At 45.9% G+C, this 25,774-nt stretch overlaps 3 protein-coding genes across 3 annotated transcripts in view; all 3 read left to right on the forward strand.

Moving 5' to 3' along the window:
- The window catches only part of LOC149039925 (collagen alpha-4(VI) chain-like), a 60,113-nt gene that overhangs the window by 24,030 nt on the left and 10,309 nt on the right, over nt 1-25,774 (forward strand). The gene's annotated exons all lie outside the window — the stretch shown is intronic.
- Nucleotides 17,588-19,321, forward strand: LOC149039926 (cuticlin-6-like). The gene has a single exon (XM_089183348.1). The coding sequence runs from the start codon at nt 18,268-18,270 to the stop codon at nt 18,988-18,990; it is 723 nt and encodes a 240-aa protein (XP_089039474.1). The 5' UTR covers nt 17,588-18,267; the 3' UTR covers nt 18,991-19,321.
- On the forward strand, nt 21,598-24,181 carry LOC149039927 (cuticlin-6-like). Its single transcript, XM_089183347.1, has one exon. It carries the CDS (start codon nt 22,278-22,280, stop codon nt 22,998-23,000), a length of 723 nt encoding a protein of 240 aa, XP_089039473.1. The 5' UTR covers nt 21,598-22,277; the 3' UTR covers nt 23,001-24,181.

The raw sequence follows: 25,774 nt of genomic DNA on the forward strand, positions 1-25,774 counted from the left end.
TACCCAAACCGCAGCAGCCGACGCCAAAGGCCTAAAAGAGGCTTCCGAACCATTGAGACAGGCAGGTGTTCGTGTTCTAGCCGTAGGTGTTGGCAAGGGTGTGGACAGAGAAGAACTTCGACTGGTCACGGAGAGTGACGAGGATGTTGTGGTGGCGGCTGACTTCGAAGACCTGCTGTTGAAACTCAGCAACCTGACCAGCCAGGCTTGCCGACTTGCAGGTAAGCATCATCAGAAATCTGTTCGTAGCACTTGTGGCCTCAGGGCTGCTGGGGCTTGATAAGCAGGGCAAATGAGTATCAATCGAAGGATCGTAAGCAGCTTTTGTCCTTATCAGCCGGGTGTTCTTTTTGTGTGTGCTTGTTGCCGTCTGATCGTCGTCGTTGTTCTTGTTCTTGTTGTTGTTGTAGCTTTGGTCTTTGTATTGCTTATTTCTTCCCGTTTGCTTTGGCCTTTCTGTTTTTGCCTTGAATTATTTTATTTTATTTCATCTATTTATTTATTTTTTTATTTTTTTTTTTCCCCCTTTTTGCTTTTGTTTCCTTTTAATTGGTCTTTCCATTAATGTTCAAAAAAACAAAAACAAAAACAGAAAAACCAACAAAAAAAAATACTTACTATCAAAACCTGTTAGAGGTCGAGCGCTCGATGGAAGTGAACATCCGGGACTTCTCGTAAGATAATGACCAAAATACGAAACGGAACGTACAAGTTTGTCACCTTATTTTCAGAGTTTCCTTTCGTTGCGTGCAAATCGCATCCATTTGAACTTTGCACAATACTAGTCGCTCTCTCCAAATGGGTCATTTACATCGATACACCCTCCTAGCCTCCCAATTTGACAGATTGTTTTCACCTGAAGCCTGAGCTCGACAAAGGCAATTCACAATTGAATGGGACTTTCTCCTAGCAAGCCGGGCGGCCGTTTCACATGTTTTTCAATGGCCACAACTAGTCTGACATGTTGCCTTTCTTTCTCCTTAGCACCACCGCCGTGTAGCACTCCCGTGGATCTGGCATTTATCATCGATTCTTCGGGCAGCATTGGCCGCACAAACTACAAGAAACAGAAGAACTTTGTCAAGGAAGTGGCGAAGACTTTTGGCCTATCTCCAAACGGCAGCCGAGCGGCCATGGTTCTGTACAGTAACTCGGCCTCAGTGAAAGCTCGATTTGGCCAGTATTCGGACCCGAAGGAGTTCGGTGGAGCTGTAGACAGTCTGCCTTACGAGAGAGGATTGACACGAATCGACAAAGCACTGGACCTAACAGCCAAGGATATCTTCGCTCAAAGTAGGTCGGGCGTGCCCAAGATTGCAATGCTGATAACAGACGGTACCCAAACCGCAGCAGCCGACGCCAAAGGCCTAAAAGAGGCTTCCGAACCATTGAGACAGGCAGGTGTTCGTGTTCTAGCCGTAGGTGTTGGCAAGGGTGTGGACAGAGAAGAACTTCGACTGGTCACGGAGAGTGACGAGGATGTTGTGGTGGCGGCTGACTTCGAAGACCTGCTGTTGAAACTCAGCAACCTGACCAGCCAGGCTTGCCGACTTGCAGGTAAGCATCATCAGAAATCTGTTCGTAGCACTTGTGGCCTCAGGGCTGCTGGGGCTTGATAAGCAGGGCAAATGAGTATCAATCGAAGGATCGTAAGCAGCTTTTGTCCTTATCAGCCGGGTGTTCTTTTTGTGTGTGCTTGTTGCCGTCTGATCGTCGTCGTTGTTCTTGTTCTTGTTGTTGTTGTAGCTTTGGTCTTTGTATTGCTTATTTCTTCCCGTTTGCTTTGGCCTTTCTGTTTTTGCCTTGAATTATTTTATTTTATTTCATCTATTTATTTATTTTTTTATTTTTTTTTTTCCCCCTTTTTGCTTTTGTTTCCTTTTAATTGGTCTTTCCATTAATGTTCAAAAAAACAAAAACAAAAACAGAAAAACCAACAAAAAAAAATACTTACTATCAAAACCTGTTAGAGGTCGAGCGCTCGATGGAAGTGAACATCCGGGACTTCTCGTAAGATAATGACCAAAATACGAAACGGAACGTACAAGTTTGTCACCTTATTTTCAGAGTTTCCTTTCGTTGCGTGCAAATCGCATCCATTTGAACTTTGCACAATACTAGTCGCTCTCTCCAAATGGGTCATTTACATCGATACACCCTCCTAGCCTCCCAATTTGACAGATTGTTTTCACCTGAAGCCTGAGCTCGACAAAGGCAATTCACAATTGAATGGGACTTTCTCCTAGCAAGCCGGGCGGCCGTTTCACATGTTTTTCAATGGCCACAACTAGTCTGACATGTTGCCTTTCTTTCTCCTTAGCACCACCGCCGTGTAGCACTCCCGTGGATCTGGCATTTATCATCGATTCTTCGGGCAGCATTGGCCGCACAAACTACAAGAAACAGAAGAACTTTGTCAAGGAAGTGGCGAAGACTTTTGGCCTATCTCCAAACGGCAGCCGAGCGGCCATGGTTCTGTACAGTAACTCGGCCTCAGTGAAAGCTCGATTTGGCCAGTATTCGGACCCGAAGGAGTTCGGTGGAGCTGTAGACAGTCTGCCTTACGAGAGAGGATTGACACGAATCGACAAAGCACTGGACCTAACAGCCAAGGATATCTTCGCTCAAAGTAGGTCGGGCGTGCCCAAGATTGCAATGCTGATAACAGACGGTACCCAAACCGCAGCAGCCGACGCCAAAGGCCTAAAAGAGGCTTCCGAACCATTGAGACAGGCAGGTGTTCGTGTTCTAGCCGTAGGTGTTGGCAAGGGTGTGGACAGAGAAGAACTTCGACTGGTCACGGAGAGTGACGAGGATGTTGTGGTGGCGGCTGACTTCGAAGACCTGCTGTTGAAACTCAGCAACCTGACTAGCCAGGCTTGCCGACTTGCAGGTAAGCATCATCAGAAATCTGTTCGTAGCACTTGTGGCCTCAGGGCTGCTGGGGCTTGATAAGCAGGGCAAATGAGTATCAATCGAAGGATCGTAAGCAGCTTTTGTCCTTATCAGCCGGGTGTTCTTTTTGTGTGTGCTTGTTGCCGTCTGATCGTCGTCGTTGTTCTTGTTCTTGTTGTTGTTGTAGCTTTGGTCTTTGTATTGCTTATTTCTTCCCGTTTGCTTTGGCCTTTCTGTTTTTGCCTTGAATTATTTTATTTTATTTCATCTATTTATTTATTTTTTTATTTTTTTTTTTTCCCCCTTTTTGCTTTTGTTTCCTTTTAATTGGTCTTTCCATTAATGTTCAAAAAAACAAAAACAAAAACAGAAAAACCAACAAAAAAAAATACTTACTATCAAAACCTGTTAGAGGTCGAGCGCTCGATGGAAGTGAACATCCGGGACTTCTCGTAAGATAATGACCAAAATACGAAACGGAACGTACAAGTTTGTCACCTTATTTTCAGAGTTTCCTTTCGTTGCGTGCAAATCGCATCCATTTGAACTTTGCACAATACTAGTCGCTCTCTCCAAATGGGTCATTTACATCGATACACCCTCCTAGCCTCCCAATTTGACAGATTGTTTTCACCTGAAGCCTGAGCTCGACAAAGGCAATTCACAATTGAATGGGACTTTCTCCTAGCAAGCCGGGCGGCCGTTTCACATGTTTTTCAATGGCCACAACTAGTCTGACATGTTGCCTTTCTTTCTCCTTAGCACCACCGCCGTGTAGCACTCCCGTGGATCTGGCATTTATCATCGATTCTTCGGGCAGCATTGGCCGCACAAACTACAAGAAACAGAAGAACTTTGTCAAGGAAGTGGCGAAGACTTTTGGCCTATCTCCAAACGGCAGCCGAGCGGCCATGGTTCTGTACAGTAACTCGGCCTCAGTGAAAGCTCGATTTGGCCAGTATTCGGACCCGAAGGAGTTCGGTGGAGCTGTAGACAGTCTGCCTTACGAGAGAGGATTGACACGAATCGACAAAGCACTGGACCTAACAGCCAAGGATATCTTCGCTCAAAGTAGGTCGGGCGTGCCCAAGATTGCAATGCTGATAACAGACGGTACCCAAACCGCAGCAGCCGACGCCAAAGGCCTAAAAGAGGCTTCCGAACCATTGAGACAGGCAGGTGTTCGTGTTCTAGCCGTAGGTGTTGGCAAGGGTGTGGACAGAGAAGAACTTCGACTGGTCACGGAGAGTGACGAGGATGTTGTGGTGGCGGCTGACTTCGAAGACCTGCTGTTGAAACTCAGCAACCTGACCAGCCAGGCTTGCCGACTTGCAGGTAAGCATCATCAGAAATCTGTTCGTAGCACTTGTGGCCTCAGGGCTGCTGGGGCTTGATAAGCAGGGCAAATGAGTATCAATCGAAGGATCGTAAGCAGCTTTTGTCCTTATCAGCCGGGTGTTCTTTTTGTGTGTGCTTGTTGCCGTCTGATCGTCGTCGTTGTTCTTGTTCTTGTTGTTGTTGTAGCTTTGGTCTTTGTATTGCTTATTTCTTCCCGTTTGCTTTGGCCTTTCTGTTTTTGCCTTGAATTATTTTATTTTATTTCATCTATTTATTTATTTTTTTATTTTTTTTTTTTCCCCCTTTTTGCTTTTGTTTCCTTTTAATTGGTCTTTCCATTAATGTTCAAAAAAACAAAAACAAAAACAGAAAAACCAACAAAAAAAAATACTTACTATCAAAACCTGTTAGAGGTCGAGCGCTCGATGGAAGTGAACATCCGGGACTTCTCGTAAGATAATGACCAAAATACGAAACGGAACGTACAAGTTTGTCACCTTATTTTCAGAGTTTCCTTTCGTTGCGTGCAAATCGCATCCATTTGAACTTTGCACAATACTAGTCGCTCTCTCCAAATGGGTCATTTACATCGATACACCCTCCTAGCCTCCCAATTTGACAGATTGTTTTCACCTGAAGCCTGAGCTCGACAAAGGCAATTCACAATTGAATGGGACTTTCTCCTAGCAAGCCGGGCGGCCGTTTCACATGTTTTTCAATGGCCACAACTAGTCTGACATGTTGCCTTTCTTTCTCCTTAGCACCACCGCCGTGTAGCACTCCCGTGGATCTGGCATTTATCATCGATTCTTCGGGCAGCATTGGCCGCACAAACTACAAGAAACAGAAGAACTTTGTCAAGGAAGTGGCGAAGACTTTTGGCCTATCTCCAAACGGCAGCCGAGCGGCCATGGTTCTGTACAGTAACTCGGCCTCAGTGAAAGCTCGATTTGGCCAGTATTCGGACCCGAAGGAGTTCGGTGGAGCTGTAGACAGTCTGCCTTACGAGAGAGGATTGACACGAATCGACAAAGCACTGGACCTAACAGCCAAGGATATCTTCGCTCAAAGTAGGTCGGGCGTGCCCAAGATTGCAATGCTGATAACAGACGGTACCCAAACCGCAGCAGCCGACGCCAAAGGCCTAAAAGAGGCTTCCGAACCATTGAGACAGGCAGGTGTTCGTGTTCTAGCCGTAGGTGTTGGCAAGGGTGTGGACAGAGAAGAACTTCGACTGGTCACGGAGAGTGACGAGGATGTTGTGGTGGCGGCTGACTTCGAAGACCTGCTGTTGAAACTCAGCAACCTGACCAGCCAGGCTTGCCGACTTGCAGGTAAGCATCATCAGAAATCTGTTCGTAGCACTTGTGGCCTCAGGGCTGCTGGGGCTTGATAAGCAGGGCAAATGAGTATCAATCGAAGGATCGTAAGCAGCTTTTGTCCTTATCAGCCGGGTGTTCTTTTTGTGTGTGCTTGTTGCCGTCTGATCGTCGTCGTTGTTCTTGTTCTTGTTGTTGTTGTAGCTTTGGTCTTTGTATTGCTTATTTCTTCCCGTTTGCTTTGGCCTTTCTGTTTTTGCCTTGAATTATTTTATTTTATTTCATCTATTTATTTATTTTTTTATTTTTTTTTTTCCCCCTTTTTGCTTTTGTTTCCTTTTAATTGGTCTTTCCATTAATGTTCAAAAAAACAAAAACAAAAACAGAAAAACCAACAAAAAAAAATACTTACTATCAAAACCTGTTAGAGGTCGAGCGCTCGATGGAAGTGAACATCCGGGACTTCTCGTAAGATAATGACCAAAATACGAAACGGAACGTACAAGTTTGTCACCTTATTTTCAGAGTTTCCTTTCGTTGCGTGCAAATCGCATCCATTTGAACTTTGCACAATACTAGTCGCTCTCTCCAAATGGGTCATTTACATCGATACACCCTCCTAGCCTCCCAATTTGACAGATTGTTTTCACCTGAAGCCTGAGCTCGACAAAGGCAATTCACAATTGAATGGGACTTTCTCCTAGCAAGCCGGGCGGCCGTTTCACATGTTTTTCAATGGCCACAACTAGTCTGACATGTTGCCTTTCTTTCTCCTTAGCACCACCGCCGTGTAGCACTCCCGTGGATCTGGCATTTATCATCGATTCTTCGGGCAGCATTGGCCGCACAAACTACAAGAAACAGAAGAACTTTGTCAAGGAAGTGGCGAAGACTTTTGGCCTATCTCCAAACGGCAGCCGAGCGGCCATGGTTCTGTACAGTAACTCGGCCTCAGTGAAAGCTCGATTTGGCCAGTATTCGGACCCGAAGGAGTTCGGTGGAGCTGTAGACAGTCTGCCTTACGAGAGAGGATTGACACGAATCGACAAAGCACTGGACCTAACAGCCAAGGATATCTTCGCTCAAAGTAGGTCGGGCGTGCCCAAGATTGCAATGCTGATAACAGACGGTACCCAAACCGCAGCAGCCGACGCCAAAGGCCTAAAAGAGGCTTCCGAACCATTGAGACAGGCAGGTGTTCGTGTTCTAGCCGTAGGTGTTGGCAAGGGTGTGGACAGAGAAGAACTTCGACTGGTCACGGAGAGTGACGAGGATGTTGTGGTGGCGGCTGACTTCGAAGACCTGCTGTTGAAACTCAGCAACCTGACCAGCCAGGCTTGCCGACTTGCAGGTAAGCATCATCAGAAATCTGTTCGTAGCACTTGTGGCCTCAGGGCTGCTGGGGCTTGATAAGCAGGGCAAATGAGTATCAATCGAAGGATCGTAAGCAGCTTTTGTCCTTATCAGCCGGGTGTTCTTTTTGTGTGTGCTTGTTGCCGTCTGATCGTCGTCGTTGTTCTTGTTCTTGTTGTTGTTGTAGCTTTGGTCTTTGTATTGCTTATTTCTTCCCGTTTGCTTTGGCCTTTCTGTTTTTGCCTTGAATTATTTTATTTTATTTCATCTATTTATTTATTTTTTTATTTTTTTTTTTTCCCCCTTTTTGCTTTTGTTTCCTTTTAATTGGTCTTTCCATTAATGTTCAAAAAAACAAAAACAAAAACAGAAAAACCAACAAAAAAAAATACTTACTATCAAAACCTGTTAGAGGTCGAGCGCTCGATGGAAGTGAACATCCGGGACTTCTCGTAAGATAATGACCAAAATACGAAACGGAACGTACAAGTTTGTCACCTTATTTTCAGAGTTTCCTTTCGTTGCGTGCAAATCGCATCCATTTGAACTTTGCACAATACTAGTCGCTCTCTCCAAATGGGTCATTTACATCGATACACCCTCCTAGCCTCCCAATTTGACAGATTGTTTTCACCTGAAGCCTGAGCTCGACAAAGGCAATTCACAATTGAATGGGACTTTCTCCTAGCAAGCCGGGCGGCCGTTTCACATGTTTTTCAATGGCCACAACTAGTCTGACATGTTGCCTTTCTTTCTCCTTAGCACCACCGCCGTGTAGCACTCCCGTGGATCTGGCATTTATCATCGATTCTTCGGGCAGCATTGGCCGCACAAACTACAAGAAACAGAAGAACTTTGTCAAGGAAGTGGCGAAGACTTTTGGCCTATCTCCAAACGGCAGCCGAGCGGCCATGGTTCTGTACAGTAACTCGGCCTCAGTGAAAGCTCGATTTGGCCAGTATTCGGACCCGAAGGAGTTCGGTGGAGCTGTAGACAGTCTGCCTTACGAGAGAGGATTGACACGAATCGACAAAGCACTGGACCTAACAGCCAAGGATATCTTCGCTCAAAGTAGGTCGGGCGTGCCCAAGATTGCAATGCTGATAACAGACGGTACCCAAACCGCAGCAGCCGACGCCAAAGGCCTAAAAGAGGCTTCCGAACCATTGAGACAGGCAGGTGTTCGTGTTCTAGCCGTAGGTGTTGGCAAGGGTGTGGACAGAGAAGAACTTCGACTGGTCACGGAGAGTGACGAGGATGTTGTGGTGGCGGCTGACTTCGAAGACCTGCTGTTGAAACTCAGCAACCTGACCAGCCAGGCTTGCCGACTTGCAGGTAAGCATCATCAGAAATCTGTTCGTAGCACTTGTGGCCTCAGGGCTGCTGGGGCTTGATAAGCAGGGCAAATGAGTATCAATCGAAGGATCGTAAGCAGCTTTTGTCCTTATCAGCCGGGTGTTCTTTTTGTGTGTGCTTGTTGCCGTCTGATCGTCGTCGTTGTTCTTGTTCTTGTTGTTGTTGTAGCTTTGGTCTTTGTATTGCTTATTTCTTCCCGTTTGCTTTGGCCTTTCTGTTTTTGCCTTGAATTATTTTATTTTATTTCATCTATTTATTTATTTTTTTATTTTTTTTTTTCCCCCTTTTTGCTTTTGTTTCCTTTTAATTGGTCTTTCCATTAATGTTCAAAAAAACAAAAACAAAAACAGAAAAACCAACAAAAAAAAATACTTACTATCAAAACCTGTTAGAGGTCGAGCGCTCGATGGAAGTGAACATCCGGGACTTCTCGTAAGATAATGACCAAAATACGAAACGGAACGTACAAGTTTGTCACCTTATTTTCAGAGTTTCCTTTCGTTGCGTGCAAATCGCATCCATTTGAACTTTGCACAATACTAGTCGCTCTCTCCAAATGGGTCATTTACATCGATACACCCTCCTAGCCTCCCAATTTGACAGATTGTTTTCACCTGAAGCCTGAGCTCGACAAAGGCAATTCACAATTGAATGGGACTTTCTCCTAGCAAGCCGGGCGGCCGTTTCACATGTTTTTCAATGGCCACAACTAGTCTGACATGTTGCCTTTCTTTCTCCTTAGCACCACCGCCGTGTAGCACTCCCGTGGATCTGGCATTTATCATCGATTCTTCGGGCAGCATTGGCCGCACAAACTACAAGAAACAGAAGAACTTTGTCAAGGAAGTGGCGAAGACTTTTGGCCTATCTCCAAACGGCAGCCGAGCGGCCATGGTTCTGTACAGTAACTCGGCCTCAGTGAAAGCTCGATTTGGCCAGTATTCGGACCCGAAGGAGTTCGGTGGAGCTGTAGACAGTCTGCCTTACGAGAGAGGATTGACACGAATCGACAAAGCACTGGACCTAACAGCCAAGGATATCTTCGCTCAAAGTAGGTCGGGCGTGCCCAAGATTGCAATGCTGATAACAGACGGTACCCAAACCGCAGCAGCCGACGCCAAAGGCCTAAAAGAGGCTTCCGAACCATTGAGACAGGCAGGTGTTCGTGTTCTAGCCGTAGGTGTTGGCAAGGGTGTGGACAGAGAAGAACTTCGACTGGTCACGGAGAGTGACGAGGATGTTGTGGTGGCGGCTGACTTCGAAGACCTGCTGTTGAAACTCAGCAACCTGACCAGCCAGGCTTGCCGACTTGCAGGTAAGCATCATCAGAAATCTGTTCGTAGCACTTGTGGCCTCAGGGCTGCTGGGGCTTGATAAGCAGGGCAAATGAGTATCAATCGAAGGATCGTAAGCAGCTTTTGTCCTTATCAGCCGGGTGTTCTTTTTGTGTGTGCTTGTTGCCGTCTGATCGTCGTCGTTGTTCTTGTTCTTGTTGTTGTTGTAGCTTTGGTCTTTGTATTGCTTATTTCTTCCCGTTTGCTTTGGCCTTTCTGTTTTTGCCTTGAATTATTTTATTTTATTTCATCTATTTATTTATTTTTTTATTTTTTTTTTTCCCCCTTTTTGCTTTTGTTTCCTTTTAATTGGTCTTTCCATTAATGTTCAAAAAAACAAAAACAAAAACAGAAAAACCAACAAAAAAAAATACTTACTATCAAAACCTGTTAGAGGTCGAGCGCTCGATGGAAGTGAACATCCGGGACTTCTCGTAAGATAATGACCAAAATACGAAACGGAACGTACAAGTTTGTCACCTTATTTTCAGAGTTTCCTTTCGTTGCGTGCAAATCGCATCCATTTGAACTTTGCACAATACTAGTCGCTCTCTCCAAATGGGTCATTTACATCGATACACCCTCCTAGCCTCCCAATTTGACAGATTGTTTTCACCTGAAGCCTGAGCTCGACAAAGGCAATTCACAATTGAATGGGACTTTCTCCTAGCAAGCCGGGCGGCCGTTTCACATGTTTTTCAATGGCCACAACTAGTCTGACATGTTGCCTTTCTTTCTCCTTAGCACCACCGCCGTGTAGCACTCCCGTGGATCTGGCATTTATCATCGATTCTTCGGGCAGCATTGGCCGCACAAACTACAAGAAACAGAAGAACTTTGTCAAGGAAGTGGCGAAGACTTTTGGCCTATCTCCAAACGGCAGCCGAGCGGCCATGGTTCTGTACAGTAACTCGGCCTCAGTGAAAGCTCGATTTGGCCAGTATTCGGACCCGAAGGAGTTCGGTGGAGCTGTAGACAGTCTGCCTTACGAGAGAGGATTGACACGAATCGACAAAGCACTGGACCTAACAGCCAAGGATATCTTCGCTCAAAGTAGGTCGGGCGTGCCCAAGATTGCAATGCTGATAACAGACGGTACCCAAACCGCAGCAGCCGACGCCAAAGGCCTAAAAGAGGCTTCCGAACCATTGAGACAGGCAGGTGTTCGTGTTCTAGCCGTAGGTGTTGGCAAGGGTGTGGACAGAGAAGAACTTCGACTGGTCACGGAGAGTGACGAGGATGTTGTGGTGGCGGCTGACTTCGAAGACCTGCTGTTGAAACTCAGCAACCTGACCAGCCAGGCTTGCCGACTTGCAGGTAAGCATCATCAGAAATCTGTTCGTAGCACTTGTGGCCTCAGGGCTGCTGGGGCTTGATAAGCAGGGCAAATGAGTATCAATCGAAGGATCGTAAGCAGCTTTTGTCCTTATCAGCCGGGTGTTCTTTTTGTGTGTGCTTGTTGCCGTCTGATCGTCGTCGTTGTTCTTGTTCTTGTTGTTGTTGTAGCTTTGGTCTTTGTATTGCTTATTTCTTCCCGTTTGCTTTGGCCTTTCTGTTTTTGCCTTGAATTATTTTATTTTATTTCATCTATTTATTTATTTTTTTATTTTTTTTTTTCCCCCTTTTTGCTTTTGTTTCCTTTTAATTGGTCTTTCCATTAATGTTCAAAAAAACAAAAACAAAAACAGAAAAACCAACAAAAAAAAATACTTACTATCAAAACCTGTTAGAGGTCGAGCGCTCGATGGAAGTGAACATCCGGGACTTCTCGTAAGATAATGACCAAAATACGAAACGGAACGTACAAGTTTGTCACCTTATTTTCAGAGTTTCCTTTCGTTGCGTGCAAATCGCATCCATTTGAACTTTGCACAATACTAGTCGCTCTCTCCAAATGGGTCATTTACATCGATACACCCTCCTAGCCTCCCAATTTGACAGATTGTTTTCACCTGAAGCCTGAGCTCGACAAAGGCAATTCACAATTGAATGGGACTTTCTCCTAGCAAGCCGGGCGGCCGTTTCACATGTTTTTCAATGGCCACAACTAGTCTGACATGTTGCCTTTCTTTCTCCTTAGCACCACCGCCGTGTAGCACTCCCGTGGATCTGGCATTTATCATCGATTCTTCGGGCAGCATTGGCCGCACAAACTACAAGAAACAGAAGAACTTTGTCAAGGAAGTGGCGAAGACTTTTGGCCTATCTCCAAACGGCAGCCGAGCGGCCATGGTTCTGTACAGTAACTCGGCCTCAGTGAAAGCTCGATTTGGCCAGTATTCGGACCCGAAGGAGTTCGGTGGAGCTGTAGACAGTCTGCCTTACGAGAGAGGATTGACACGAATCGACAAAGCACTGGACCTAACAGCCAAGGATATCTTCGCTCAAAGTAGGTCGGGCGTGCCCAAGATTGCAATGCTGATAACAGACGGTACCCAAACCGCAGCAGCCGACGCCAAAGGCCTAAAAGAGGCTTCCGAACCATTGAGACAGGCAGGTGTTCGTGTTCTAGCCGTAGGTGTTGGCAAGGGTGTGGACAGAGAAGAACTTCGACTGGTCACGGAGAGTGACGAGGATGTTGTGGTGGCGGCTGACTTCGAAGACCTGCTGTTGAAACTCAGCAACCTGACCAGCCAGGCTTGCCGACTTGCAGGTAAGCATCATCAGAAATCTGTTCGTAGCACTTGTGGCCTCAGGGCTGCTGGGGCTTGATAAGCAGGGCAAATGAGTATCAATCGAAGGATCGTAAGCAGCTTTTGTCCTTATCAGCCGGGTGTTCTTTTTGTGTGTGCTTGTTGCCGTCTGATCGTCGTCGTTGTTCTTGTTCTTGTTGTTGTTGTAGCTTTGGTCTTTGTATTGCTTATTTCTTCCCGTTTGCTTTGGCCTTTCTGTTTTTGCCTTGAATTATTTTATTTTATTTCATCTATTTATTTATTTTTTTATTTTTTTTTTTCCCCCTTTTTGCTTTTGTTTCCTTTTAATTGGTCTTTCCATTAATGTTCAAAAAAACAAAAACAAAAACAGAAAAACCAACAAAAAAAAATACTTACTATCAAAACCTGTTAGAGGTCGAGCGCTCGATGGAAGTGAACATCCGGGACTTCTCGTAAGATAATGACCAAAATACGAAACGGAACGTACAAGTTTGTCACCTTATTTTCAGAGTTTCCTTTCGTTGCGTGCAAATCGCATCCATTTGAACTTTGCACAATACTAGTCGCTCTCTCCAAATGGGTCATTTACATCGATACACCCTCCTAGCCTCCCAATTTGACAGATTGTTTTCACCTGAAGCCTGAGCTCGACAAAGGCAATTCACAATTGAATGGGACTTTCTCCTAGCAAGCCGGGCGGCCGTTTCACATGTTTTTCAATGGCCACAACTAGTCTGACATGTTGCCTTTCTTTCTCCTTAGCACCACCGCCGTGTAGCACTCCCGTGGATCTGGCATTTATCATCGATTCTTCGGGCAGCATTGGCCGCACAAACTACAAGAAACAGAAGAACTTTGTCAAGGAAGTGGCGAAGACTTTTGGCCTATCTCCAAACGGCAGCCGAGCGGCCATGGTTCTGTACAGTAACTCGGCCTCAGTGAAAGCTCGATTTGGCCAGTATTCGGACCCGAAGGAGTTCGGTGGAGCTGTAGACAGTCTGCCTTACGAGAGAGGATTGACACGAATCGACAAAGCACTGGACCTAACAGCCAAGGATATCTTCGCTCAAAGTAGGTCGGGCGTGCCCAAGATTGCAATGCTGATAACAGACGGTACCCAAACCGCAGCAGCCGACGCCAAAGGCCTAAAAGAGGCTTCCGAACCATTGAGACAGGCAGGTGTTCGTGTTCTAGCCGTAGGTGTTGGCAAGGGTGTGGACAGAGAAGAACTTCGACTGGTCACGGAGAGTGACGAGGATGTTGTGGTGGCGGCTGACTTCGAAGACCTGCTGTTGAAACTCAGCAACCTGACCAGCCAGGCTTGCCGACTTGCAGGTAAGCATCATCAGAAATCTGTTCGTAGCACTTGTGGCCTCAGGGCTGCTGGGGCTTGATAAGCAGGGCAAATGAGTATCAATCGAAGGATCGTAAGCAGCTTTTGTCCTTATCAGCCGGGTGTTCTTTTTGTGTGTGCTTGTTGCCGTCTGATCGTCGTCGTTGTTCTTGTTCTTGTTGTTGTTGTAGCTTTGGTCTTTGTATTGCTTATTTCTTCCCGTTTGCTTTGGCCTTTCTGTTTTTGCCTTGAATTATTTTATTTTATTTCATCTATTTATTTATTTTTTTATTTTTTTTTTTTCCCCCTTTTTGCTTTTGTTTCCTTTTAATTGGTCTTTCCATTAATGTTCAAAAAAACAAAAACAAAAACAGAAAAACCAACAAAAAAAAATACTTACTATCAAAACCTGTTAGAGGTCGAGCGCTCGATGGAAGTGAACATCCGGGACTTCTCGTAAGATAATGACCAAAATACGAAACGGAACGTACAAGTTTGTCACCTTATTTTCAGAGTTTCCTTTCGTTGCGTGCAAATCGCATCCATTTGAACTTTGCACAATACTAGTCGCTCTCTCCAAATGGGTCATTTACATCGATACACCCTCCTAGCCTCCCAATTTGACAGATTGTTTTCACCTGAAGCCTGAGCTCGACAAAGGCAATTCACAATTGAATGGGACTTTCTCCTAGCAAGCCGGGCGGCCGTTTCACATGTTTTTCAATGGCCACAACTAGTCTGACATGTTGCCTTTCTTTCTCCTTAGCACCACCGCCGTGTAGCACTCCCGTGGATCTGGCATTTATCATCGATTCTTCGGGCAGCATTGGCCGCACAAACTACAAGAAACAGAAGAACTTTGTCAAGGAAGTGGCGAAGACTTTTGGCCTATCTCCAAACGGCAGCCGAGCGGCCATGGTTCTGTACAGTAACTCGGCCTCAGTGAAAGCTCGATTTGGCCAGTATTCGGACCCGAAGGAGTTCGGTGGAGCTGTAGACAGTCTGCCTTACGAGAGAGGATTGACACGAATCGACAAAGCACTGGACCTAACAGCCAAGGATATCTTCGCTCAAAGTAGGTCGGGCGTGCCCAAGATTGCAATGCTGATAACAGACGGTACCCAAACCGCAGCAGCCGACGCCAAAGGCCTAAAAGAGGCTTCCGAACCATTGAGACAGGCAGGTGTTCGTGTTCTAGCCGTAGGTGTTGGCAAGGGTGTGGACAGAGAAGAACTTCGACTGGTCACGGAGAGTGACGAGGATGTTGTGGTGGCGGCTGACTTCGAAGACCTGCTGTTGAAACTCAGCAACCTGACCAGCCAGGCTTGCCGACTTGCAGGTAAGCATCATCAGAAATCTGTTCGTAGCACTTGTGGCCTCAGGGCTGCTGGGGCTTGATAAGCAGGGCAAATGAGTATCAATCGAAGGATCGTAAGCAGCTTTTGTCCTTATCAGCCGGGTGTTCTTTTTGTGTGTGCTTGTTGCCGTCTGATCGTCGTCGTTGTTCTTGTTCTTGTTGTTGTTGTAGCTTTGGTCTTTGTATTGCTTATTTCTTCCCGTTTGCTTTGGCCTTTCTGTTTTTGCCTTGAATTATTTTATTTTATTTCATCTATTTATTTATTTTTTTATTTTTTTTTTTTCCCCCTTTTTGCTTTTGTTTCCTTTTAATTGGTCTTTCCATTAATGTTCAAAAAAACAAAAACAAAAACAGAAAAACCAACAAAAAAAAATACTTACTATCAAAACCTGTTAGAGGTCGAGCGCTCGATGGAAGTGAACATCCGGGACTTCTCGTAAGATAATGACCAAAATACGAAACGGAACGTACAAGTTTGTCACCTTATTTTCAGAGTTTCCTTTCGTTGCGTGCAAATCGCATCCATTTGAACTTTGCACAATACTAGTCGCTCTCTCCAAATGGGTCATTTACATCGATACACCCTCCTAGCCTCCCAATTTGACAGATTGTTTTCACCTGAAGCCTGAGCTCGACAAAGGCAATTCACAATTGAATGGGACTTTCTCCTAGCAAGCCGGGCGGCCGTTTCACATGTTTTTCAATGGCCACAACTAGTCTGACATGTTGCCTTTCTTTCTCCTTAGCACCACCGCCGTGTAGCACTCCCGTGGATCTGGCATTTATCATCGATTCTTCGGGCAGCATTGGCCGCACAAACTACAAGAAACAGAAGAACTTTGTCAAGGAAGTGGCGAAGACTTTTGGCCTATCTCCAAACGGCAGCCGAGCGGCCATGGTTCTGTACAGTAACTCGGCCTCAGTGAAAGCTCGATTTGGCCAGTATTCGGACCCGAAGGAGTTCGGTGGAGCTGTAGACAGTCTGCCTTACGAGAGAGGATTGACACGAATCGACAAAGCACTGGACCTAACAGCCAAGGATATCTTCGCTCAAAGTAGGTCGGGCGTGCCCAAGATTGCAATGCTGATAACAGACGGTACCCAAACCGCAGCAGCCGACGCCAAAGGCCTAAAAGAGGCTTCCGAACCATTGAGACAGGCAGGTGTTCGTGTTCTAGCCGTAGGTGTTGGCAAGGGTGTGGACAGAGAAGAACTTCGACTGGTCACGGAGAGTGACGAGGATGTTGTGGTGGCGGCTGACTTCGAAGACCTGCTGTTGAAACTCAGCAACCTGACCAGCCAGGCTTGCCGACTTGCAGGTAAGCATCATCAGAAATCTGTTCGTAGCACTTGTGGCCTCAGGGCTGCTGGGGCTTGATAAGCAGGGCAAATGAGTATCAATCGAAGGATCGTAAGCAGCTTTTGTCCTTATCAGCCGGGTGTTCTTTTTGTGTGTGCTTGTTGCCGTCTGATCGTCGTCGTTGTTCTTGTTCTTGTTGTTGTTGTAGCTTTGGTCTTTGTATTGCTTATTTCTTCCCGTTTGCTTTGGCCTTTCTGTTTTTGCCTTGAATTATTTTATTTTATTTCATCTATTTATTTATTTTTTTATTTTTTTTTTTCCCCCTTTTTGCTTTTGTTTCCTTTTAATTGGTCTTTCCATTAATGTTCAAAAAAACAAAAACAAAAACAGAAAAACCAACAAAAAAAAATACTTACTATCAAAACCTGTTAGAGGTCGAGCGCTCGATGGAAGTGAACATCCGGGACTTCTCGTAAGATAATGACCAAAATACGAAACGGAACGTACAAGTTTGTCACCTTATTTTCAGAGTTTCCTTTCGTTGCGTGCAAATCGCATCCATTTGAACTTTGCACAATACTAGTCGCTCTCTCCAAATGGGTCATTTACATCGATACACCCTCCTAGCCTCCCAATTTGACAGATTGTTTTCACCTGAAGCCTGAGCTCGACAAAGGCAATTCACAATTGAATGGGACTTTCTCCTAGCAAGCCGGGCGGCCGTTTCACATGTTTTTCAATGGCCACAACTAGTCTGACATGTTGCCTTTCTTTCTCCTTAGCACCACCGCCGTGTAGCACTCCCGTGGATCTGGCATTTATCATCGATTCTTCGGGCAGCATTGGCCGCACAAACTACAAGAAACAGAAGAACTTTGTCAAGGAAGTGGCGAAGACTTTTGGCCTATCTCCAAACGGCAGCCGAGCGGCCATGGTTCTGTACAGTAACTCGGCCTCAGTGAAAGCTCGATTTGGCCAGTATTCGGACCCGAAGGAGTTCGGTGGAGCTGTAGACAGTCTGCCTTACGAGAGAGGATTGACACGAATCGACAAAGCACTGGACCTAACAGCCAAGGATATCTTCGCTCAAAGTAGGTCGGGCGTGCCCAAGATTGCAATGCTGATAACAGACGGTACCCAAACCGCAGCAGCCGACGCCAAAGGCCTAAAAGAGGCTTCCGAACCATTGAGACAGGCAGGTGTTCGTGTTCTAGCCGTAGGTGTTGGCAAGGGTGTGGACAGAGAAGAACTTCGACTGGTCACGGAGAGTGACGAGGATGTTGTGGTGGCGGCTGACTTCGAAGACCTGCTGTTGAAACTCAGCAACCTGACCAGCCAGGCTTGCCGACTTGCAGGTAAGCATCATCAGAAATCTGTTCGTAGCACTTGTGGCCTCAGGGCTGCTGGGGCTTGATAAGCAGGGCAAATGAGTATCAATCGAAGGATCGTAAGCAGCTTTTGTCCTTATCAGCCGGGTGTTCTTTTTGTGTGTGCTTGTTGCCGTCTGATCGTCGTCGTTGTTCTTGTTCTTGTTGTTGTTGTAGCTTTGGTCTTTGTATTGCTTATTTCTTCCCGTTTGCTTTGGCCTTTCTGTTTTTGCCTTGAATTATTTTATTTTATTTCATCTATTTATTTATTTTTTTATTTTTTTTTTTTCCCCCTTTTTGCTTTTGTTTCCTTTTAATTGGTCTTTCCATTAATGTTCAAAAAAACAAAAACAAAAACAGAAAAACCAACAAAAAAAAATACTTACTATCAAAACCTGTTAGAGGTCGAGCGCTCGATGGAAGTGAACATCCGGGACTTCTCGTAAGATAATGACCAAAATACGAAACGGAACGTACAAGTTTGTCACCTTATTTTCAGAGTTTCCTTTCGTTGCGTGCAAATCGCATCCATTTGAACTTTGCACAATACTAGTCGCTCTCTCCAAATGGGTCATTTACATCGATACACCCTCCTAGCCTCCCAATTTGACAGATTGTTTTCACCTGAAGCCTGAGCTCGACAAAGGCAATTCACAATTGAATGGGACTTTCTCCTAGCAAGCCGGGCGGCCGTTTCACATGTTTTTCAATGGCCACAACTAGTCTGACATGTTGCCTTTCTTTCTCCTTAGCACCACCGCCGTGTAGCACTCCCGTGGATCTGGCATTTATCATCGATTCTTCGGGCAGCATTGGCCGCACAAACTACAAGAAACAGAAGAACTTTGTCAAGGAAGTGGCGAAGACTTTTGGCCTATCTCCAAACGGCAGCCGAGCGGCCATGGTTCTGTACAGTAACTCGGCCTCAGTGAAAGCTCGATTTGGCCAGTATTCGGACCCGAAGGAGTTCGGTGGAGCTGTAGACAGTCTGCCTTACGAGAGAGGATTGACACGAATCGACAAAGCACTGGACCTAACAGCCAAGGATATCTTCGCTCAAAGTAGGTCGGGCGTGCCCAAGATTGCAATGCTGATAACAGACGGTACCCAAACCGCAGCAGCCGACGCCAAAGGCCTAAAAGAGGCTTCCGAACCATTGAGACAGGCAGGTGTTCGTGTTCTAGCCGTAGGTGTTGGCAAGGGTGTGGACAGAGAAGAACTTCGACTGGTCACGGAGAGTGACGAGGATGTTGTGGTGGCGGCTGACTTCGAAGACCTGCTGTTGAAACTCAGCAACCTGACCAGCCAGGCTTGCCGACTTGCAGGTAAGCATCATCAGAAATCTGTTCGTAGCACTTGTGGCCTCAGGGCTGCTGGGGCTTGATAAGCAGGGCAAATGAGTATCAATCGAAGGATCGTAAGCAGCTTTTGTCCTTATCAGCCGGGTGTTCTTTTTGTGTGTGCTTGTTGCCGTCTGATCGTCGTCGTTGTTCTTGTTCTTGTTGTTGTTGTAGCTTTGGTCTTTGTATTGCTTATTTCTTCCCGTTTGCTTTGGCCTTTCTGTTTTTGCCTTGAATTATTTTATTTTATTTCATCTATTTATTTATTTTTTTATTTTTTTTTTTTCCCCCTTTTTGCTTTTGTTTCCTTTTAATTGGTCTTTCCATTAATGTTCAAAAAAACAAAAACAAAAACAGAAAAACCAACAAAAAAAAATACTTACTATCAAAACCTGTTAGAGGTCGAGCGCTCGATGGAAGTGAACATCCGGGACTTCTCGTAAGATAATGACCAAAATACGAAACGGAACGTACAAGTTTGTCACCTTATTTTCAGAGTTTCCTTTCGTTGCGTGCAAATCGCATCCATTTGAACTTTGCACAATACTAGTCGCTCTCTCCAAATGGGTCATTTACATCGATACACCCTCCTAGCCTCCCAATTTGACAGATTGTTTTCACCTGAAGCCTGAGCTCGACAAAGGCAATTCACAATTGAATGGGACTTTCTCCTAGCAAGCCGGGCGGCCGTTTCACATGTTTTTCAATGGCCACAACTAGTCTGACATGTTGCCTTTCTTTCTCCTTAGCACCACCGCCGTGTAGCACTCCCGTGGATCTGGCATTTATCATCGATTCTTCGGGCAGCATTGGCCGCACAAACTACAAGAAACAGAAGAACTTTGTCAAGGAAGTGGCGAAGACTTTTGGCCTATCTCCAAACGGCAGCCGAGCGGCCATGGTTCTGTACAGTAACTCGGCCTCAGTGAAAGCTCGATTTGGCCAGTATTCGGACCCGAAGGAGTTCGGTGGAGCTGTAGACAGTCTGCCTTACGAGAGAGGATTGACACGAATCGACAAAGCACTGGACCTAACAGCCAAGGATATCTTCGCTCAAAGTAGGTCGGGCGTGCCCAAGATTGCAATGCTGATAACAGACGGTACCCAAACCGCAGCAGCCGACGCCAAAGGCCTAAAAGAGGCTTCCGAACCATTGAGACAGGCAGGTGTTCGTGTTCTAGCCGTAGGTGTTGGCAAGGGTGTGGACAGAGAAGAACTTCGACTGGTCACGGAGAGTGACGAGGATGTTGTGGTGGCGGCTGACTTCGAAGACCTGCTGTTGAAACTCAGCAACCTGACCAGCCAGGCTTGCCGACTTGCAGGTAAGCATCATCAGAAATCTGTTCGTAGCACTTGTGGCCTCAGGGCTGCTGGGGCTTGATAAGCAGGGCAAATGAGTATCAATCGAAGGATCGTAAGCAGCTTTTGTCCTTATCAGCCGGGTGTTCTTTTTGTGTGTGCTTGTTGCCGTCTGATCGTCGTCGTTGTTCTTGTTCTTGTTGTTGTTGTAGCTTTGGTCTTTGTATTGCTTATTTCTTCCCGTTTGCTTTGGCCTTTCTGTTTTTGCCTTGAATTATTTTATTTTATTTCATCTATTTATTTATTTTTTTATTTTTTTTTTTCCCCCTTTTTGCTTTTGTTTCCTTTTAATTGGTCTTTCCATTAATGTTCAAAAAAACAAAAACAAAAACAGAAAAACCAACAAAAAAAAATACTTACTATCAAAACCTGTTAGAGGTCGAGCGCTCGATGGAAGTGAACATCCGGGACTTCTCGTAAGATAATGACCAAAATACGAAACGGAACGTACAAGTTTGTCACCTTATTTTCAGAGTTTCCTTTCGTTGCGTGCAAATCGCATCCATTTGAACTTTGCACAATACTAGTCGCTCTCTCCAAATGGGTCATTTACATCGATACACCCTCCTAGCCTCCCAATTTGACAGATTGTTTTCACCTGAAGCCTGAGCTCGACAAAGGCAATTCACAATTGAATGGGACTTTCTCCTAGCAAGCCGGGCGGCCGTTTCACATGTTTTTCAATGGCCACAACTAGTCTGACATGTTGCCTTTCTTTCTCCTTAGCACCACCGCCGTGTAGCACTCCCGTGGATCTGGCATTTATCATCGATTCTTCGGGCAGCATTGGCCGCACAAACTACAAGAAACAGAAGAACTTTGTCAAGGAAGTGGCGAAGACTTTTGGCCTATCTCCAAACGGCAGCCGAGCGGCCATGGTTCTGTACAGTAACTCGGCCTCAGTGAAAGCTCGATTTGGCCAGTATTCGGACCCGAAGGAGTTCGGTGGAGCTGTAGACAGTCTGCCTTACGAGAGAGGATTGACACGAATCGACAAAGCACTGGACCTAACAGCCAAGGATATCTTCGCTCAAAGTAGGTCGGGCGTGCCCAAGATTGCAATGCTGATAACAGACGGTACCCAAACCGCAGCAGCCGACGCCAAAGGCCTAAAAGAGGCTTCCGAACCATTGAGACAGGCAGGTGTTCGTGTTCTAGCCGTAGGTGTTGGCAAGGGTGTGGACAGAGAAGAACTTCGACTGGTCACGGAGAGTGACGAGGATGTTGTGGTGGCGGCTGACTTCGAAGACCTGCTGTTGAAACTCAGCAACCTGACCAGCCAGGCTTGCCGACTTGCAGGTAAGCATCATCAGAAATCTGTTCGTAGCACTTGTGGCCTCAGGGCTGCTGGGGCTTGATAAGCAGGGCAAATGAGTATCAATCGAAGGATCGTAAGCAGCTTTTGTCCTTATCAGCCGGGTGTTCTTTTTGTGTGTGCTTGTTGCCGTCTGATCGTCGTCGTTGTTCTTGTTCTTGTTGTTGTTGTAGCTTTGGTCTTTGTATTGCTTATTTCTTCCCGTTTGCTTTGGCCTTTCTGTTTTTGCCTTGAATTATTTTATTTTATTTCATCTATTTATTTATTTTTTTATTTTTTTTTTTTCCCCCTTTTTGCTTTTGTTTCCTTTTAATTGGTCTTTCCATTAATGTTCAAAAAAACAAAAACAAAAACAGAAAAACCAACAAAAAAAAATACTTACTATCAAAACCTGTTAGAGGTCGAGCGCTCGATGGAAGTGAACATCCGGGACTTCTCGTAAGATAATGACCAAAATACGAAACGGAACGTACAAGTTTGTCACCTTATTTTCAGAGTTTCCTTTCGTTGCGTGCAAATCGCATCCATTTGAACTTTGCACAATACTAGTCGCTCTCTCCAAATGGGTCATTTACATCGATACACCCTCCTAGCCTCCCAATTTGACAGATTGTTTTCACCTGAAGCCTGAGCTCGACAAAGGCAATTCACAATTGAATGGGACTTTCTCCTAGCAAGCCGGGCGGCCGTTTCACATGTTTTTCAATGGCCACAACTAGTCTGACATGTTGCCTTTCTTTCTCCTTAGCACCACCGCCGTGTAGCACTCCCGTGGATCTGGCATTTATCATCGATTCTTCGGGCAGCATTGGCCGCACAAACTACAAGAAACAGAAGAACTTTGTCAAGGAAGTGGCGAAGACTTTTGGCCTATCTCCAAACGGCAGCCGAGCGGCCATGGTTCTGTACAGTAACTCGGCCTCAGTGAAAGCTCGATTTGGCCAGTATTCGGACCCGAAGGAGTTCGGTGGAGCTGTAGACAGTCTGCCTTACGAGAGAGGATTGACACGAATCGACAAAGCACTGGACCTAACAGCCAAGGATATCTTCGCTCAAAGTAGGTCGGGCGTGCCCAAGATTGCAATGCTGATAACAGACGGTACCCAAACCGCAGCAGCCGACGCCAAAGGCCTAAAAGAGGCTTCCGAACCATTGAGACAGGCAGGTGTTCGTGTTCTAGCCGTAGGTGTTGGCAAGGGTGTGGACAGAGAAGAACTTCGACTGGTCACGGAGAGTGACGAGGATGTTGTGGTGGCGGCTGACTTCGAAGACCTGCTGTTGAAACTCAGCAACCTGACCAGCCAGGCTTGCCGACTTGCAGGTAAGCATCATCAGAAATCTGTTCGTAGCACTTGTGGCCTCAGGGCTGCTGGGGCTTGATAAGCAGGGCAAATGAGTATCAATCGAAGGATCGTAAGCAGCTTTTGTCCTTATCAGCCGGGTGTTCTTTTTGTGTGTGCTTGTTGCCGTCTGATCGTCGTCGTTGTTCTTGTTCTTGTTGTTGTTGTAGCTTTGGTCTTTGTATTGCTTATTTCTTCCCGTTTGCTTTGGCCTTTCTGTTTTTGCCTTGAATTATTTTATTTTATTTCATCTATTTATTTATTTTTTTATTTTTTTTTTTTCCCCCTTTTTGCTTTTGTTTCCTTTTAATTGGTCTTTCCATTAATGTTCAAAAAAACAAAAACAAAAACAGAAAAACCAACAAAAAAAAATACTTACTATCAAAACCTGTTAGAGGTCGAGCGCTCGATGGAAGTGAACATCCGGGACTTCTCGTAAGATAATGACCAAAATACGAAACGGAACGTACAAGTTTGTCACCTTATTTTCAGAGTTTCCTTTCGTTGCGTGCAAATCGCATCCATTTGAACTTTGCACAATACTAGTCGCTCTCTCCAAATGGGTCATTTACATCGATACACCCTCCTAGCCTCCCAATTTGACAGATTGTTTTCACCTGAAGCCTGAGCTCGACAAAGGCAATTCACAATTGAATGGGACTTTCTCCTAGCAAGCCGGGCGGCCGTTTCACATGTTTTTCAATGGCCACAACTAGTCTGACATGTTGCCTTTCTTTCTCCTTAGCACCACCGCCGTGTAGCACTCCCGTGGATCTGGCATTTATCATCGATTCTTCGGGCAGCATTGGCCGCACAAACTACAAGAAACAGAAGAACTTTGTCAAGGAAGTGGCGAAGACTTTTGGCCTATCTCCAAACGGCAGCCGAGCGGCCATGGTTCTGTACAGTAACTCGGCCTCAGTGAAAGCTCGATTTGGCCAGTATTCGGACCCGAAGGAGTTCGGTGGAGCTGTAGACAGTCTGCCTTACGAGAGAGGATTGACACGAATCGACAAAGCACTGGACCTAACAGCCAAGGATATCTTCGCTCAAAGTAGGTCGGGCGTGCCCAAGATTGCAATGCTGATAACAGACGGTACCCAAACCGCAGCAGCCGACGCCAAAGGCCTAAAAGAGGCTTCCGAACCATTGAGACAGGCAGGTGTTCGTGTTCTAGCCGTAGGTGTTGGCAAGGGTGTGGACAGAGAAGAACTTCGACTGGTCACGGAGAGTGACGAGGATGTTGTGGTGGCGGCTGACTTCGAAGACCTGCTGTTGAAACTCAGCAACCTGACCAGCCAGGCTTGCCGACTTGCAGGTAAGCATCATCAGAAATCTGTTCGTAGCACTTGTGGCCTCAGGGCTGCTGGGGCTTGATAAGCAGGGCAAATGAGTATCAATCGAAGGATCGTAAGCAGCTTTTGTCCTTATCAGCCGGGTGTTCTTTTTGTGTGTGCTTGTTGCCGTCTGATCGTCGTCGTTGTTCTTGTTCTTGTTGTTGTTGTAGCTTTGGTCTTTGTATTGCTTATTTCTTCCCGTTTGCTTTGGCCTTTCTGTTTTTGCCTTGAATTATTTTATTTTATTTCATCTATTTATTTATTTTTTTATTTTTTTTTTTCCCCCTTTTTGCTTTTGTTTCCTTTTAATTGGTCTTTCCATTAATGTTCAAAAAACAAAAACAAAAACAGAAAAACCAACAAAAAAAAATACTTACTATCAAAACCTGTTAGAGGTCGAGCGCTCGATGGAAGTGAACATCCGGGACTTCTCGTAAGATAATGACCAAAATACGAAACGGAACGTACAAGTTTGTCACCTTATTTTCAGAGTTTCCTTTCGTTGCGTGCAAATCGCATCCATTTGAACTTTGCACAATACTAGTCGCTCTCTCCAAATGGGTCATTTACATCGATACACCCTCCTAGCCTCCCAATTTGACAGATTGTTTTCACCTGAAGCCTGAGCTCGACAAAGGCAATTCACAATTGAATGGGACTTTCTCCTAGCAAGCCGGGCGGCCGTTTCACATGTTTTTCAATGGCCACAACTAGTCTGACATGTTGCCTTTCTTTCTCCTTAGCACCACCGCCGTGTAGCACTCCCGTGGATCTGGCATTTATCATCGATTCTTCGGGCAGCATTGGCCGCACAAACTACAAGAAACAGAAGAACTTTGTCAAGGAAGTGGCGAAGACTTTTGGCCTATCTCCAAACGGCAGCCGAGCGGCCATGGTTCTGTACAGTAACTCGGCCTCAGTGAAAGCTCGATTTGGCCAGTATTCGGACCCGAAGGAGTTCGGTGGAGCTGTAGACAGTCTGCCTTACGAGAGAGGATTGACACGAATCGACAAAGCACTGGACCTAACAGCCAAGGATATCTTCGCTCAAAGTAGGTCGGGCGTGCCCAAGATTGCAATGCTGATAACAGACGGTACCCAAACCGCAGCAGCCGACGCCAAAGGCCTAAAAGAGGCTTCCGAACCATTGAGACAGGCAGGTGTTCGTGTTCTAGCCGTAGGTGTTGGCAAGGGTGTGGACAGAGAAGAACTTCGACTGGTCACGGAGAGTGACGAGGATGTTGTGGTGGCGGCTGACTTCGAAGACCTGCTGTTGAAACTCAGCAACCTGACCAGCCAGGCTTGCCGACTTGCAGGTAAGCATCATCAGAAATCTGTTCGTAGCACTTGTGGCCTCAGGGCTGCTGGGGCTTGATAAGCAGGGCAAATGAGTATCAATCGAAGGATCGTAAGCAGCTTTTGTCCTTATCAGCCGGGTGTTCTTTTTGTGTGTGCTTGTTGCCGTCTGATCGTCGTC

This window comes from Pocillopora damicornis, chromosome 9, assembly GCF_964200805.1.
Source record: "Pocillopora damicornis chromosome 9, jaPocDami1.2, whole genome shotgun sequence".
NCBI lineage: Eukaryota > Metazoa > Cnidaria > Anthozoa > Scleractinia > Pocilloporidae > Pocillopora > Pocillopora damicornis.

What these genes read in the sequence shown, in the direction of transcription:
- LOC149039926 (XM_089183348.1), top strand. Translation starts at nt 18,268, where the DNA reads ATGGGACTTTCTCCTAGCAAGCCGGGCGGCCGTTTCACATGTTTTTCA.
- LOC149039927 (XM_089183347.1), top strand. Translation starts at nt 22,278, where the DNA reads ATGGGACTTTCTCCTAGCAAGCCGGGCGGCCGTTTCACATGTTTTTCA.